The sequence below is a fragment of the Numida meleagris genome, chromosome 3, assembly GCF_002078875.1.
Source record: "Numida meleagris isolate 19003 breed g44 Domestic line chromosome 3, NumMel1.0, whole genome shotgun sequence".
Lineage (NCBI taxonomy): Eukaryota > Metazoa > Chordata > Aves > Galliformes > Numididae > Numida > Numida meleagris.
The window spans coordinates 36,146,719-36,164,034 of NC_034411.1; the positions used below are offsets into that span (position 1 = coordinate 36,146,719).

The window sequence follows — 17,316 nt, forward strand, 5'->3', positions numbered from 1 at the left end:
CTCCAATAAGATTAGAGTATAGCAAGTTTAGGCAGCATTAAAGTACTATTTTCGTGTATATTTTTGCTTGATATGTAGCAAGTTAACAGTGAGTGCTTCATCTTAAGAAACTGTGCACAGATCTGTAATTTTCCTCTATTTTCTCAGTGCGCATTTGTTCTTTGTAAAAGAAGTTGTCTGTCTTTGTTAGCTCACTTGCTAAAAAGAAGAAAATGCCAGCTTAGAAGTAGATCTCTTATAAGCCAAGTTATATGATGATTCTAAACAGAATAAGGAGAAAGAACTGAAACGTAAAGATGTGTAGACTATGGTGAGATCTTGTTACTTTGTTTTTTGGGTGACCCTGTTTTCTAGATACGTAACATGAGAGGGGAGCCTCATTTCTATTATTAAAAATATCAAAATCAAAGTTGTAGTGTTGAATCTATAAATATTGTTTAATATATTCACCAAAATTGATAATCAGTTTATTCTAAAAACATCTTAGTAGCATATGAATACATAAGTAATGCCTCATATTTCCATAGAAACTACAACAGATACAAAGAACACAGTAACACTGATAGAGCAGATTCACAGCTAGAAAACACTGTTTTTCAGCATAGTCACCACCGTTAGCTATGCATTTTTTGCCAGCAATGAACAAAAGCCTGCATTCTGTACTTATAAAAATCTGCACCAGCAGAGGTGATCTGCTGTTGCCACTGCTGATATGTACCACCCATTGCCTCACTGTGCTCACATTCACTGCTTGGTCTCCATGAACATTCAGCAAGCATTGATGAATGTCAGTGGGTGCCATTTTTTCCGCATGGAGGAATTCAATTACACACCTCTGCTTCATACGTATTTCCATATCAGACATCATTTTTTTCAGACTGCCTCTCTGCTGCTGTCACACTGCAAAAAAATGTAGCGGAATATTGGTGGGAAGGTGCAGCCTTTACTGCCACATCACCAACATTTGCTTTTGATGTTGTGGGCCAGCATAATAAAATAGGAGGCATTACTTTCAGAGCAGCTCTCATATATTGCAACAGCTGTTTCTTAAAACCATGGAATATGTACGTTCCAGAAATAAAGATAATCAAACATACCCTCTTTATGTAGTCAATAAGTGGTGAAAGCTAGTGAATCTAAGCTGAACAAAGACTTCTTACTCTTCTACTCTTTGAATTGCTGTCTTGTTTGTGTGTTTTGAGACAAACTGACGTCTCTAGGTGGTGTGTTTTGCTAGCTCTTATTGTTTGGGATTTTCACAGTCTGGAGAAATGGGTTGATAGGAACCTCATAAAGTTCAGGAAGAACTGCAGAGTTCTTTGTGAGGGAGGGCACTGCCTCACAAGGTATTGCATGCTGGGTGCACCCAGCCAGATGGCACCATGTTAGGAATGGACACCAAGCTGTCGATGAGCCAGCAAAGTGCCCTTGATGCAAAAAAAGGCTGATGTTGTCCTGGACTGCATTAGGAGTAGTTTTATCACTAGGTCAAGTGAGATGATCCTTCCCCTCGTATCTTCTGTGGTGAGGTCGCACCTTTAAGACCGGAGTCCAGTTCTGGGCTCCTCAGTACAAGAGAGATGTGGACATACTGGAGCTAGTCTAATGAAGGTACTGGATACCAATTTGTATTCTGCTTTTTTACTGATCCTGCTTTTATTTTCCCAAGGTAAAAATATCTGATCCAGTCCTGAGTCTGTAGTCAATGTTTAGGGGAGAAACGGGCATCAACAATTTTGGATAAAATATGTACAGCTCTTAAAATAATACCTGAAGAGGTAGACCAACATATAAGTAAATTATTTTGTGTGTATGGAGGGTGGAAAAAAAGAGGAGCAGAACTGCTGGTTTAGATATGTCTGTAAATAGTTGTGTGTATGTTTCATTAAAAGGTTCTTACTCTGACAATGTAAACAGCAAAGACGCAACAGGTGCTAAAAGCAGTATTGACATCACTGCATACTGCTAGGCAACCATATGAACTTAATTTTTTCTCTGCATTTTGTGAATAAAGAAAAAAAAAAGAGCTATAGCCTCATCCTCACAAAGAGCTTCTGTACTCACGAGATTAAGTTGTAGAAGACCCATTCTGTGTTCACAGTAGGGTCCCATCCCTTCTCAGCTGTTTCCTCTAAATGAAATCAAACATGAACATGTTCACTAAAATAACATGAATAGAAACAATACTCCTGGACACACAATATTATCCATTATACCAATACTTAACAGGTAAATCTTTTCAATGCACTTCTCTGTTCTCTCAATCTCTCGAATCCACAGCACATTATGGGGAACTATTATCTGTACTATACAGGTAAATATCCCTCTTTCTTACATACATGCATTTACACCACAGACTAGTGGTCCAATGTTGTTCGGAAAAAAAAAATGTTTTTGTTCTTCTACCTGATTACAGATGGCTGAAATGGGCTCTTTCCTACTTTCTCACATAAACTTCCAATTACTCCCTGCAACCCAACAGATTAATATATCAAATGGTAGTTAGGAACATAATGAATGTGAAGGTAAGGATGGGGGAAGGCAGGTGGTTTTTGCAGTGGTCATTGCTTTGTCCAGACACTGAGAAACATTCCTAAACTAGAGCCATTCATGATGGCTTCATGGTTGCTATCAGAAGCTGGTATTACTGGAAAAGAAAATGCTTTGCTTCTAAGAGACATTTGATTAATATGTTACCATGTTACTTGTAAAAGTAGAAAAACCACTTTTCAATTCGTGTGAAAATATCAAAGAGCTGGTACTAGATACCAAGCTGCAATTAATATCTCAGAAATGCTAATGTGAATGTCCCCAGGAAAACTCATCAGCACAGGAATGAACTTGGTGAACTAAAATGTAGAGGGATTTATTTTCTGTAAGTCTCAGCTTACTAAGTTTACTGTGATTGGAGGGAGCACAGTTTTTAAAAAAAGGTTGGCATATATGAGCATTCACCACGCTTCAATTTTCAAATTTAGATGAAATACTGCACTTGTTAAAGATGGTATGATTAAGGATATCATAAACTCAAGAACTGTCAATTGCGTATTAAAATGGTAGTTCATGTCTATTTAAATTTTTGATAAATATACACTGACAGATAAATCACGTTAGAAAATTTTGGTTGTCAGTAAGCGTTACATTTCTTTAGGAATTATCTGGAAGAGATAATACATTTTGCGGTCATTGTAATAGAACAGCTGAGTTGCACGTGTAGAGAACTATCATGAAAAGAACCAAGAAATTTTCATTGCTTTGAGAAAAGACCCAGTCGTATCTACTTCAGACAGGGGAGCAGTGCAATTATTGATACTGAGAATAAATTAATTCATAATGTCCAAATGGAGATGAAAGACTGCAAATGAAAAAATATACTGAATTTGATGGAAGTATGAATATTGATTTCATTTCTAACAGTTCATTCTGTGCTGTGTGATGTAAATGATTTTTATTATGCCAAGCACTTGAGCATAATAAAGTCTTGAAACAATTCCATATTTTGGTAAAAGCTGAGTGGGATTAGATTTTCAGCCAGACAAATGGTCCAAATGATAGGTACTTGCAATTGTAGTTCATTACTTTTTATTTTTGAAAATATAGCCTTGCAGCAGATCTTTGATGTGAAAACTCTGAGACACAGCAGTATTAAAATAGCCATGGATCTGGAGGAAACAGCACAAAACCATCCAGCGCATCTTAATCAAAAATAGAAATTCATTTGAAGTTTCTATAATCTATTGAATGTTAAAATGTTTCATATTTCAAATAGAAAAGAAAAAAGAAGCCTTGAGAAAAGTTTTACAGGGGGTTGGAACTTGATGATACTTGAGGTCCCTTCCAACCCAAGCCATTCTATGATTCTGTGATTCTATGATGTTTCTACACTTGAGTGTTAGGATTAAGGATGAATTTTTCTGCTCATTTTCAGCAGACTTTCTCATATCTTATATTATGTACTTATTGCTATTAGCTGATAAACAGCTAGTCTCTCCTGGATGTCATGGAACAGTGGGACCTATGTGTTAAAAGGCACTGAAAAAAGAAGATGACTACTTTGGCCAAACAAAATATTTTAATCCTACAGTTTCTTAGCAATTCATCAGGAAATTCATCATGAAATTTGTGTTTTGGGACTTTTGTTGCAGCCATTGCTCACATTGGGTGCTATCTCTGGATGCAAGTATTTTGTGCAATCACTCTACCATAGCTTCTTTTTTATCGTGAATGAAATTATGCATTGTAAGTATTTCTGTAGCTGTGAGAATGACCAGCCAAAGAGCAAATTCTCATGGAATTTTTGGGTTCTTTATATTCTGTCCTGCAGTTTGTATCAGGAGTTGCTGCATAGCATCACTTTATGCTGTTGTATTTAGCATCATTACATCTCTTTGAAGAATGTATTCTATTCGGAATAACTAAGTAAAACAACTTGGGTTATTCAATAAATATATGATTATCAAAAAGGTTTTTTGTCAGCATCAGTTTTCTTTCTTAAGCATAGAGAAGAGTAACAGCATGAGTCACTGAAAGAGTCTTTTGAAATAGCAGTTACGAAAAAAACCTGTTTCCAGACCAGCTGTATAAATTAACTATTGTTGTGTGGGAGCTCTTTGTGATGAAGGAAGCACACTGACATTATTGCTGGGCAAATGTCAAAACAGTAGTCACTGTCTCCACTGGCTTTTCTCCTCCAGTCAAAATCTCAAGACAAATGATATATTGCTTCTATATGCACTTCCGCTACCTCTGAATGAGAACTTCAGGATTTTCCTCTGTGGATGTGAAGGGCCTAGTAAAAATTACATTGCAGCCTCACTTCCTTCCATTGCCATCTGTGTGTGGGTGTCTTTGGGGGGCAGTAAGGCAGGAATTAGAAGAACCATCTCAGATGGAAAATACAATATTTCTTAGACTTATTTAAGTGAAAATATGAAAAAGTACAGAACTGTTGGAAGCAATGACGTAGTAAAGATTTTTACAGTGTCTTTTTATTGGACTTGAAAACTGCTTTTAACCACTATTTTCAAACTGCTAATATAAAAATAAGAAAGTAAGACTTTTTATTGTGTCAGGTATAACAATCTCAGGCAGTTTTTAGTGTGTTTTAGAGGTTATTAATGTGCAACTTGAAGACAGTTACTGATATGTATAGGAAAGGAAGAACACATTTGACCAATGATAATAATGCATTTTAGGAAAAACTGAGAGGTCAGAAGCTGCAGTTGTGGTGACATCACTGCAGGAAGTTAGTAAGGTTGCTTTGGATAGTGCCACTTTGAAACTTCTTTTTTTTTTACCAGCCGGATTTTTTTTCAATTCTTTGTAATTGTGAAATCTGCAAAAACAGTATAAATAATATCTCCAGCTGGTTACAATGTGGGTTTTTTTTGTTCTTGTTTTTGTTTTAAGCAAGTATAAATTAGGGTAATTGAAAGTTAAAAACTGCAAATGGTAAAATTAGATTTCTTTACTATTTATGCATGGACACCAATAATTCTTGAGAAAAAATATAAAGTTTCAGGAAATTTAATTTAGAGTGTTTGCCCCTGTCTACATACACTGCACAAAATGATGGTGTCAGTTTGCGTCTCTCTGCTCAAACAAACTTGCTCCACCCCAACACAGATCTGCTCTGCAACGGTAGAGCTCTGGGCTCTCACCCTAGGATACCTCTCATGTGGTCTCAGTACATTAAAAGCATAAATTTATTGTTTTTACTTCCTCACAGAAAGAAAGCAATTCAATTGACTAAGGTAATAAATATATTTAGAAATTTCAGCTACTGTTGAATTAATAAAAAGGAAGAATTTAAATATACAGGATAAGGAGAAAACAAACTCAACTTCGTGCCTTGGTGATACTTCCCTTTCAGGAGGCCTCTGTCATAAAACTAGCAATAAAATATTCTTATTTTAATTTGAAACTTGCTTGCTAAGTAAGAAAGAAGACTTAGGAGGCGATCAGTGTAATGTTGGAGTGTTTCCGTAACAGTGAGCTCCACAAATTTGTGCTTACTGATCTACCTATTTTCTGTAAAGTTTTCTGCAAGACACATTTAACAGACTTAAAAGAAAAGTTAGATGAACTATTTACAGTAAACAGCATTTTTCTTTCTTCAAAAATGTGCTTTTCGGATGTAATATACAGATCTTGATTGAATATTTAGAGTGAGAGTTCAGGTTAAGAACAGTGGTATTATTGCACCCCTTTTACATGTTATTTCAGGAACTGGAGGGCAAGCTTACCATTTCCTTTTCTACGTCTGAATGCTTTTCTTGGAGGGGGGCTTGCATACTGGTGTGTGCTATAATACGATGCTCCATGGCAGCACTTAGATACTGTTCTTTCCATAAACCAGCAGGAAAGAGGGGACTCCAGGGACTCGACTCCCTCCATGAGTATTTTTCCCAATAAGATAGTAAATTGTATCTATTTTCTCCTGTTATCTCCAAAACTATTCAACACAAAAGCGTTATGGCTCCAGTAAAGCAAGTAAAAGGGGCTCTGACCATAATGCCTAAAGACTGAGATGGAGACATTTGGGTTCAAATGCCTAGAGCTGCATGTATCTGAGCAGATTTGGGTGAAGATTGTGCTTTAGGAAGTATCACAAACAGTAGGCAGTGGGAGGCAGAAAAAGTCTGTACTCTTGACTGGACCCTCACCTTCAAGATGAGACAGAGGTTGCACTACAACTTCTGTTGATTTATGCAGCACACACTCCTGTGGGGAATAGTGCTGGACAGCTGCACATGGTGTTGAGAGGGTTCCTGCACTACGCATGAAGACTGATGCCAACCAGAGGATGGGATTTAGCTTGAGAGTTCCCAAACATGACGGGGAAGGAGTACATGATGGGTTTCTGAATTCTCAGCTTTTTCTCTTTGGTATTACCCAAATGTGTTTATGTGTGTTTGAAGGTTTCCTCTCTCAGAACTGGTTGACAAGAGAATACAGATGGGTCATAGTGATGAGAAAACTTTAAGTCACTTTGCTTTTAATCTTTTATCATTATTTAAGATTTTTACATACAGGAAATCACGTAGGTCTCATTGATAATCCTCCTGGGCTCCTTGCTTATCTCAGACTTCAGAAGATTTGACTGGAGTATACATCAAGTATTTCAGAATTAAGGCTTTTTCTATTTGAAGATGAAGATTTTTCAAAAATAAATTTCTTCAGGGTGACCTTATGGTGTTCAGAACTTTACTTACGTTTCCTAATTCTTTTTTTCTACAGTTAGTTTTTACGTAGAAGAGATTGTAAATTTCTGCTGCCAAAGGAAAAATAGTCTCTTCTTTATCTGTGTCATCTGAACACTGGTATTTCATGATAGTCAAGCAAGATTGCATGGCTTTACAACTTATTGAAAGAAAGCATAAAAATTTCTTTACTGCAGAAATCTGTGCTGGGTTTTGAGAGCACGCAGTTTTTCTAAACAGCATCATTCTTGTCTTGCAAATGTTTAGCATGAAGCAGGGTTCTTCAGCAAGATGCTAATCTTTAGTGCTTATTATAACAGCTTTGAGATTACAGAGGTCCCATCTGTGGTTACTTGTATGTTGCCAATTACGCGCAGCCACAGTCATCTGTAAAACAGTCACTTGTGCCTGCTGAAGAGACCTGACTAGAGGATGTCTTTTGAGAAACTTTAGAGGCAAATGTTGGTGGAACAATGCTGCAGTTCCCTTTGCTGGATAAAGCACGGTTATGTTTGGATTTGTGCTGTTGGAAGAAAGGGTGGGCACAGATACACAGCTGTGTTTAGACTAGTTGCTCTTTTTTTGTTTATTGAACAGAATTTCTGTTCTGAAGCTTGGATATGGTGCAGGGTGTAACTGCAGAATTCACATTGCTGGAATTTCTTGATCAGCACTACTAAGTGTTTTTATGTAGGTATGGGAGTTAGGAGAGATTTTTCAGCTCTTTCACAGTATGAAAGTAAATGAATTTTCCTCTCTGAAGCAGAGATTCAGTAACTTAACAATATCAAGAGATGTAATGATCTTCATCTGGTTATGCTAGCCAGAAGAACGTGTCTTTCTATCATTGTAGGCTTGAGTGTTTTTGAGGATTGTTCAGAGCTTGGAATGAAATGGTCCCATTCAAAGCGATAGGATGATTTGAGACTTTATTTCTGCAAATTCCTGAGTCAATTTACACTGGAAAAAAAAGAAAAAAGAAATTCTTGCAGCTTATTAAATTGTTTTTAATCCAGAAAACTCTATTTTATGTGTGTGTGTGTTGAATAGATTCATTAAAATATTTCATATTCTGTATACAGCTAGGAGTATTATTAAAACATGATTTTTAAATCAGCAACTGCTGACAAGCTTCCTTGAGGAGCAAGGGGACTACAGCAAATGTGTGGGACAACTTCAATTGTAGTAAGTCAAAAGAGTAAGTTTATGCATTTATTTTCATCAGTAACTTAAAAGAGAAAGTGGCAGAAATAGATGTGTGAAAGTTGAGATGCAAATTTCATTAATGAAACAGCACTTTGATCAGTGATGTCTTTCTTCTATAAGCCAGCATATTTAAATAGTAAAGGTCAGTATGTTAAATATGTAAATGTAATCAGCAACATATTCAAATTATTACAAATTCAACTCTATTGCCACTTATGTTAGACCATGATACTGGTTAAAGTCTATGAATTTCTCTTCCAATAATCCAAAGGAATAGAGAAATTAAAAGCTGTTAAATAAAAATATGAGGTAGAAAGCATTTGAATTAATACAAAGAATTACGGAGTCAGTAATTTCTCTCTTTTTTTTTATCATCAGAACACTTTTTACCAGCTTACATATGAAACTAGGAACTGGGCAATGAAAGCATCCTTGAATTCATTTTTTATTAGACTGAAATACATTGTTGCTCAGCACTGACTGGAGCCATAATTTCACATGAAATAACTCATTATTTCTTCAAGCACCACTGCAAGCCTTAGAGAGGAGTCCCCACACCCTTTTATTGTTTGCTTTTCTATCCATAGCCCTATCAAGTGTCTGATGTGAACCTTTTTGCTTATCCATCATCCACATAAGGAAAAAATAATCTGAAAATAAACCAAGATGGGTACAAGTGTGGAAAAATATATTTAGAACTTTAAGTGTATCAAAAGAGTTGGCAGTGAGTGTTGGCAGCCACTGCTTATTTTCTCTCAGCCCTTCTGCCATAAAATTTGTATGGTACTTGATTTCTTTCAGATGTATGCATGCAGAATTGATACACAAACTGCTTCTCAGAAAGAAAGAAAGAAAGAAAGTGTAAAATATCTATGGTGAAATAATTGGGTGATAGCCTGTGCTTTTGTTTCTGACCACGGAAACTTTGGGTAGAATGTAGATCATCTTCTCCCATTCATCAGTGAAGACACTTTCTCACAGAGTCCAGCTCCATCAGAGAGCAATTTCTGCTAGCGGATGAAGAGCAAAGAAGTGCGAGTGCTGAGAAACTGATCTACATCCAGTTTCTGTTTCCAATTTCTGAATAAATGATGAGGACTGCATTTGCACATGATTTTTTTTTTTTCAGCCATGCGGAAAGATTTTGAAGTGTGTACCAACAACTAAATTTATTTTTGTATAGTATTTCACCCACTGTGACAAAGCAATGATGTTGAAGAAAGAAATCAAAATTACATGTCCCTTGTGTTCTGACGAAAATAATAATAATGAATGCATAGAAAAGCAGTGGTCTTACCTTATTAATTTAGTAACAATCACATTGTCATGAATTTAGAAACTGATGCATTGTGTATAATGTCTATTAAGCTTTCCTTACAGTAAGTTGTTCTCCAGGTTCCTGCAACTTGGTGTGAAGCCTTTTGGCAAACACACGGCCACTGGACAAGCCCAACCTCCTGGCTCTTTACAGTACAGGAAAAATACTGCAACAGTTAGGTTACTCTTGAGAGTTCAGATGGTGAAAGCCTTCATGAAGATACAGTATTTGCTGGGTTGACAGCAGCAAAATCCTTTCTTTTGGTATCAGGAATGCAGAAGAACTTCCCATGTGCTTCTCGTGTACTTCATTACATGTAATACTCTGAAGACTACAGTGAATAGAATTTAGTTACAATAGCTAGATGTTAGCAGTAGAATAATATATATTTTTGCATGATCAAACTTGTCTTCTTATGAAATGATAGATCACTATAGCTCAGTTAATTTTCTCGGTGGCCTCATGGCTTGTGATTCTGATTAATAAAATGGATTTTCTTAGAATTTCAATGTTCCTCAGATAAATACATTTTGAATATTTAAAATAATAGATCATTGTAATATTAATTTGATTTTGCAGATCTAGTTACGCCTTTTTGTTGTCAGATCAGGGGTTACATGGCTCATTGCATCCCTGCATAGCAAAAAACAAGTCTGTAATTCTCGTTAATTTTGTTGGAGTTTAGAATCAACACCTTTTTAAAATGTATTCTGTAGATGCTTGTTTAAATTAAAGGTTTTGTTCCTGAAAGATAACTTTAGCATTGCCCTGGTGCATCCTTAAGATGTCGTGACAGCTTCAGCATCTGCTATTTTCAGGCTGTTTCATTTAAAATTAATCACCAGTTGGCTTTTCAGCAAGTTAATTTTACGTATTTTTGCTGCTTTCTTTTAAAGAACTGAAAGTCTTTCATATTTCTGAACTTGTATAAGATCTTGTGAACTTTATTTCCCTTATCTGGTTTGGTGCATACATTTTATAATGTTTTCTGAGAATTATCCCTTCATATTGTTCAGTTGTGTTTGATACAGGAATTTGCATGAGATATGAGGGTTCTTGGATTTCAAAATTCAATTGGTGATTGGTCTGAAAGTCTCTTACACATTAGAGATCTAATAGCCAGCTTCCCCTTTAGCTGCCTCCCAAAAGTGAGGCAGGGAGATCTGGGGAATTTCAGTTGGGAATCTCCTTTGAAAATATTAGAATATAATATTTGTTGTTGTACATTACCAGTGACTGCCACCTTAAAGAATCAACAAAAACTGAGTATCTTTTTGATGTAGCAGATTTTTTCTATCTTTTGGGTTGTGGCTTTAAATCTCTCAAATGTAGCATTCACAGTCTGGATGCTTTATTTCAAACTACTTTACTTTCTCTTCTAAGTAAAGATCTGTAATTCCTTCTACTGAAGTGCTTTTCCTTCTAGTTAAAAAGATTTGTTTTAGGTAATTCCAAATTATAAAAAGGAAATATCATAAATAGCTAGAATTTTTAAGACGTTTCATCATTGGACATCATCATCAGGCATTCCAAATACTCTCTTCCAATGCAGGAAGGCAAATGCTCCTGTTTTATTTCCTTTTTGGAAAGCTCATATACCAAGATAATGGCATCCATGCTATTTCTGTCATTTATTAGCTAGTCACTTAGATTCTCGGTGACGAGAAGGATTCAGGATTGAAAGTTAAAGGTGTGTTATCATGTAAGAATTAGCTCTTGCTTAGAATTAATGAAGTCTGTAACATTTTTCATCCTAATTCTTGGATCGTGATTTCTTTAGATGAGAAGTATGATGTACAGAAGTGACATGAATTTACTGGTCACCTGATTTTCAAAGCTGGGACTCTAAGGAAATGACGTTTTTGCTTAAAGCATTTACCTGTTTTGCTGCCTTGTCCTTTTCTTGAGATAAGAAATTATAGTACTGGTCTCACTTTCAGAAACACATTTGCATGATTAATAAACTCTAGAAAAGGGCACAGATGTGAGTGAATGAAATCACGTTATTGGTTAGACACTTAAAGTAACAGCTAAAAAACACTCAGTTAGCTATTAAAGGTGATACCATTGTCATTCTTTTTAGAGCTAGAGTTGCCCACAAGATCTCCCAAAGGAATATGGACTGATAAATTTCTCACCTGTGGTGTGACAAACTACTTGCAACTTTGCTTCACTTGAATACCCTTCACAATAGAAGGAGAGTATATAAATGTTAATATTTGTTGGCCTGGGCTTTTGTCATCAAAATCATGCAGCTCAAATCATGACAGTGTTCAAACATGATAGCTGACTTAAACTGCTGTTCAGACTTTTGGTACCAGGGAAATGGCTTCATTATAGAATAATACAGAGTGGAAGTGATCTTTCAGAAATAGGTAATATATTTGTCAAGTAATCCTATTTCCCAATGACATTTAGAAGACAGTGTAACATATGGAGGTGAAATTTCTGTTGTGTAGATCACGTACACAAATATGATGCCAGGAGCTGAGGACTAAGTAATGTGATGTGTCACTGTAGGAAAGTGTTCAGAAGAGGTATGGAGAAGTGAAGCATTTTAAGGTGAGATAAAAAGTAGAAAATTTCTTTCTTTAGGGTACCTGAGGGATTTGAAGGAAACAAAAGTTTAGAACCAGTATTAAAAAAATCCTGTGTTGCTTTTCTCATGACTTTTTCCCCTGACCTTTGAGAGTTTAGGGAAATACTTAGGGCTGATTATTTCTCTAGTTAGCTGATGGAAATATTTGCTTAGGCTTGGAACTGTGTCACTGAAATTTATGACATTTCCTTTTATACTGAGCTAAAATTTATCCTTCAACATCTGCCTTATAAAATTCATATGAATAAAGATAGGAATGGTATTTATAAAAATACATAAAAATATAATATTTTGAGGTAGGAATATCCGCCTGAAACATTTTGTATACTTCCAACACAAAGAGCATGTAAAGGTAGATTGCTTCACTTAATAAATAATTCAGTGTAAATGCTATGAGAAATGTTGCCACTGAAGTTTAATCTATCCAAATTTAGACATAACAAAGAAATGAAAATTTTTCTCTGGAGAAGGTTGTAAAATCTCCACAGTTTTCACTGCTAAATAATCAATTTGGTAATGTGTATGCACACAAAAAGTTATATTAGAATCAGCTAGACTCTCTAAAATACATGATAAATCTGTTCATTAAGTGTAATAAAATAGAAGCAACAAAACTTCATTTTTCACAATTAAGAGAGTAAAAATAGATTTTCTTTCTTCTCTGAATTGGTTTATTAGTGCCTCATGCACATTGCCTTAAGAAGTTAAAACAAAATCATGCACTATTAGAAGTACAGGAAGAAATCTAAGTCTTGACAGTGATGGGGAAATCTTAAGATTCTAATATTTTATATTATTTATAGAATCATAGAATCATAGAATCATCTGGGTTGAAAAGGACCTCAAAGATCATTGAGTTTCAACCCCCCTGCTGAGTGCAGGGTTGCCAACCACTAGACCAGGCTGCCCAGAGCCACGTCCATCCTGGCCTTGAACACCTCCAGGGACAGGGCATCCACAACCCCCCTGGTCAACCTGTTCCAGTGTGTCACCACCCTCTGTGTGAAAAACTTCCTCCTAATATCTAACATACATCTCCCCTGTCTCAGTTTAAGACCATTCCCCTTGTCCTATCGCTATCCACTCTTGTGAACAATCGTTCCCCCTCCTGTTTATACGCTCCCTTCAAGTATTGGAAGGCCACAACGAGGTCTCCCCCGAGCCTTCTCTTCTCCAAACTAAACAAGCCCAGTTCTATCAACCTTTCCTCATAGGAGAGGTGCTCCAGCCCTCTGATCATCTTAGTTGCCCTCCTCTGAACTCGTTCCAAGTGCTCCACACCTTCTTGTGCTGGGACCCCCAAGTCTGGACGCAATACTCCAGATGAGGCCTCGCAAGAGCCGAGTAGAGGGGGACCACCACCTCCCTCTCCCTGCTGGCCACTCCTCTTTTAATGCAGCCCAGAACATAGTTGGCCTTCCGGGCTGCCAGCGCACACTGCTGGCTCATGCTCAGCTTCTCGTCCATCAGGACCCCCAAGTCCTTCTCCGCAGGGCTGCTTTCAAGTACTTCTTCCCCCAGGTTGTATAAATACATGGGATTGCCCCGGCCCAAGTGCAGCACCCTGCATTTGGCCTTGTTAAACCTCATTAGATTCTCGTGGACCCACTTCTCCAGCCTGTCCAGGTCTTCTGGATGGCTTCCCTTCCTTCCAATGTATTGACTGCACCACTCAGCTTGGTGTCATCTGCAAACTTGCTGAGGGTACACTCGATTCCATCGTCTATGTCATTGATAAAGATGTTGAAGAGCATCGGTCCCAAGACTGAGCCTTGGGGGACACCACTCGTGACCAGCCTCCACCCTGACATAGAACCATTAATCACAACCCTTTGGCTGCGACCAGCCAACCAGTTCTTAACCCACCAAACAGTCCATCCTTCAAATCCATACCTCTCCAATTTATTGCCTACTTGTGAGATTTTATTATTTTGATTTTTTCACATTGATGTATGTTGATTTTGATGATCTTTTCCCTTTTTAAATTTATGTTTTTTAAAAGAAAGAAGTTATTATGTCCATTTAGAAATGGATAAGGAAAATTAAAAATTGGACACGTCTCTCCTTTAGATTTCTTGTCTGAAATGGAGACGTGCCACAACACAGGGAACACGCACATTATCCCCAACTGTCTTGGGTATGTTTTCCTCTTAGGCCAGTTTTTGTTTTTTAAAGTTGCTTAAATCATGAATGACTTTTTTTGTCTGCCAAACTGCTTCATAATCTATTTTGTAATTCACTATGTTCAGAGTGGTGAAGTCCAACTGCAGCTTGCAGTCTGAAAAATGAGACGTCCTTCAGCTTGGCTTGGAACAGAAAGTGTGAAGTGTGATAGGAAGTGCACAGCCAAGAGGGATTTAGAAAGCAGGAGGTAGAGTTGGAAGGATTCTCATTGTAAAACACAGCCAGGAGTCTGGTATCAGAGTTGTTAACAGGACAGCAATAACATATGGCCTTAAGTTAAGTGAAGGAAGTGAAATACAGAGAAATGGATAGGCAGTAAATGCGAGGATACAGAAGTACAGAGTCTGGAGTGGTAAGGAAAGGGCTTCAACACTAGGGAAAAATAAATTCTATCAAGAGCTAAAGATAAAAAGTCAGAAGGCAAAGCTGAACACAATCAAGATCCTAAAATGAGCTCATAATGGTATGTATTAGTTCCAAGGAGGTCTTTTATCAGAAATGGCCTGCAGCATATACTGTCATATATTGCAAAATCATCTGTGTTGCATTTACTTTTGCTAGGCTTCATTTGCAAACTGATTTGGAATGTGGGGAAACTCATACTGACTTTAAAAAGAGCGATTTTAATGCAAATTTTGCAATAATATATATTTAAACTGTAGGCTATTATCTGACATTTCTGTGTTTTATGAGTCTTGACCTGAAGAAAGGAGTGAGTAGTATGTTTCTTTGGCTGAAGCTGTGGAGAAACTAAAAAAAAATAAAAATAATATAATGGTCAGGTTGATTTTAGACAAGCTGAGCAAAAGATAGAAATTTCTTTTACATGTAGAATAATATTAATAGATCTAGAGAATAGAAGATAGGAAGAGAAAACTTGTTAATCTAAAAATATCTATTTCTTTGTTCCTAGGTTCAGACATTGTTCAATGGTTGACAAAGAACTTATCTATAGAAGATCCAGGTAATTTTTATTTTTTTTTATATTAGAATATATATGTTATATAGATTAGAAAATTCTAGATTGTCTTTTTAAAGGATCAAATTCTATTTGTCTTCTGTTGCAAAGCGGAGACAGTGTTTGATCAGTATAATTTCTATAGAAAATAAAGATATCATCAAGCCTCAAAAACTGTTGCTAAGAATCGGATGATTTTTGGTTATCCATTTTGTTGGAGCATGTACTGGGAAGCAAGAGGATGTCCAAGAAAATGAGTGCTTTAATTAACAGAAAATGAATGTAAGTTCTACTCCATTATGAATTAACTCACTGTCATACTAAATAGTTTCATAAGCATATTATGTTTTCTTAACAGGATTTTGAATAGATCAATAGTTATAGTAAAATTATGCATTTATAAATTTACATAAATTTAAAAATGTTACGTGTTTAAAATTATAAATTGGATAATATTGTAGGTGCATAATTCAATATCTGCAAACATGCAGTTCACAAATTATCTGAATTATTACATCGAGGACATCGCTAATTGCTGCCAGATTAGTATTACTTCCCACACAGTGTCTTATATTTTCTTCCTGAAGACATGTGGGGGTCACTACATACATAGGTGTGATATCATGTTTCTCAGTTGTCAACCAAAAATCATGCACCTGTCTATTCTTATCAGAGTTTGAAAGACTGTTATTTGATATAGAAGTTCAACCTTTATTTGTCAAACCAGAACTTCAGTACTGTGATAGGCTGTCATTCAGATTATTTGGTTGTTGTGAAACTTGCAATAGAAGAAACCTTAAACTAAATGGGAAACATGCTTTCATAGAATTCCTATTCCTGCTTTCATAGAATTCCTTTCCAGAGAATTCCTATTTCCTATGTTAATATCCAATTAAAAAAACACACATAGAATAATAGAATCATGGAATCATAGAATTAGCTAGGTTGGAAAAGACCTACAAGATCATCCAGTCCAACCATCCACCTACCACCAATAACCCCACTAAACCATGTCTCTCAACGCTATATCTAAACGTTTCTTGAACACCTCCAGAGACGGTGACTCAACCACCTCCCTGGGCAGCCCATCCCAGCGCCTGACCACTCTCTCAGAAAAGTAGTGTTTCCTAATGTCCAGCCTAAATCTCCCCTGGCGCAACTTGAGGCCATTCCCCCTCGTCCTGTCACTAGTTACAAGAGAGAAGAGGCCGACCCCCAGCTCACTACAACCTCCCTTCAGGTATCTATAGAGAGCGATAAGATCTCTCCTGAGCCTCCTCTTCTCCAGACTGAACAATTCCAGCTGCCTCAGCCGCTCCTCATAAGGCCTGTGCTCCAGACCCCTCACCAGCTTCGTCGCCCTCCTCTGAACACGCTTCAGGGCCTCAATGTCTTTCTTGCAGTGAGGGGCCCAAAACTGGACACAGAACTTGAAGAGTGGCCTCACCAGTGCTGAGTACAGAGGGACAATTACTTCCCTGCTCCTACTGGCAACACTATTTCTGATACAAGCCAGGATGCCATTGGCCTTCTTGGCCACCTGGGCACACTGCTGGCTCATGCTCAGCTGAGCATCGACCAACACCCCTAGGTCCGTTTCCTCCACACAGTCTTCCAGCCACTCTGCCCCAAGCCTGTAGCGTTGCCTAGAGTTGTTGTGGCCAAAGTGCAGGACCTGGCACTTGGTCTTGTGCTCATCCCATTGGCTTCAGCCCAGAGATCCAGCCTGTCCAGATCTCTCTGGAGGGCCTCGCTACCCCCAGGCAGATCGACACTTCCTGCCAGCTTGCTGTCATCTGCAAACTTACTGAGAGTGCTCTCAATGCCCTCATCCAGGTCATCAGTAAAG

The 17,316-nt window shown here is 37.2% G+C and overlaps 1 protein-coding gene across 23 annotated transcripts in view; it reads left to right on the plus strand.

Annotated features, from left to right (window-relative positions):
* RGS7 (regulator of G protein signaling 7) overlaps positions 1-17,316 on the plus strand; it is a 271,402-nt gene that overhangs the window by 151,435 nt on the left and 102,651 nt on the right. For all 23 annotated transcript variants that reach the window (XM_021391124.1, XM_021391127.1, XM_021391132.1 and 20 more), the window contains one exon: positions 15,423-15,473. In XM_021391124.1, the coding sequence (XP_021246799.1) occupies positions 15,423-15,473 (51 nt within the window). The remainder of the gene's footprint in view (positions 1-15,422; positions 15,474-17,316) is intronic.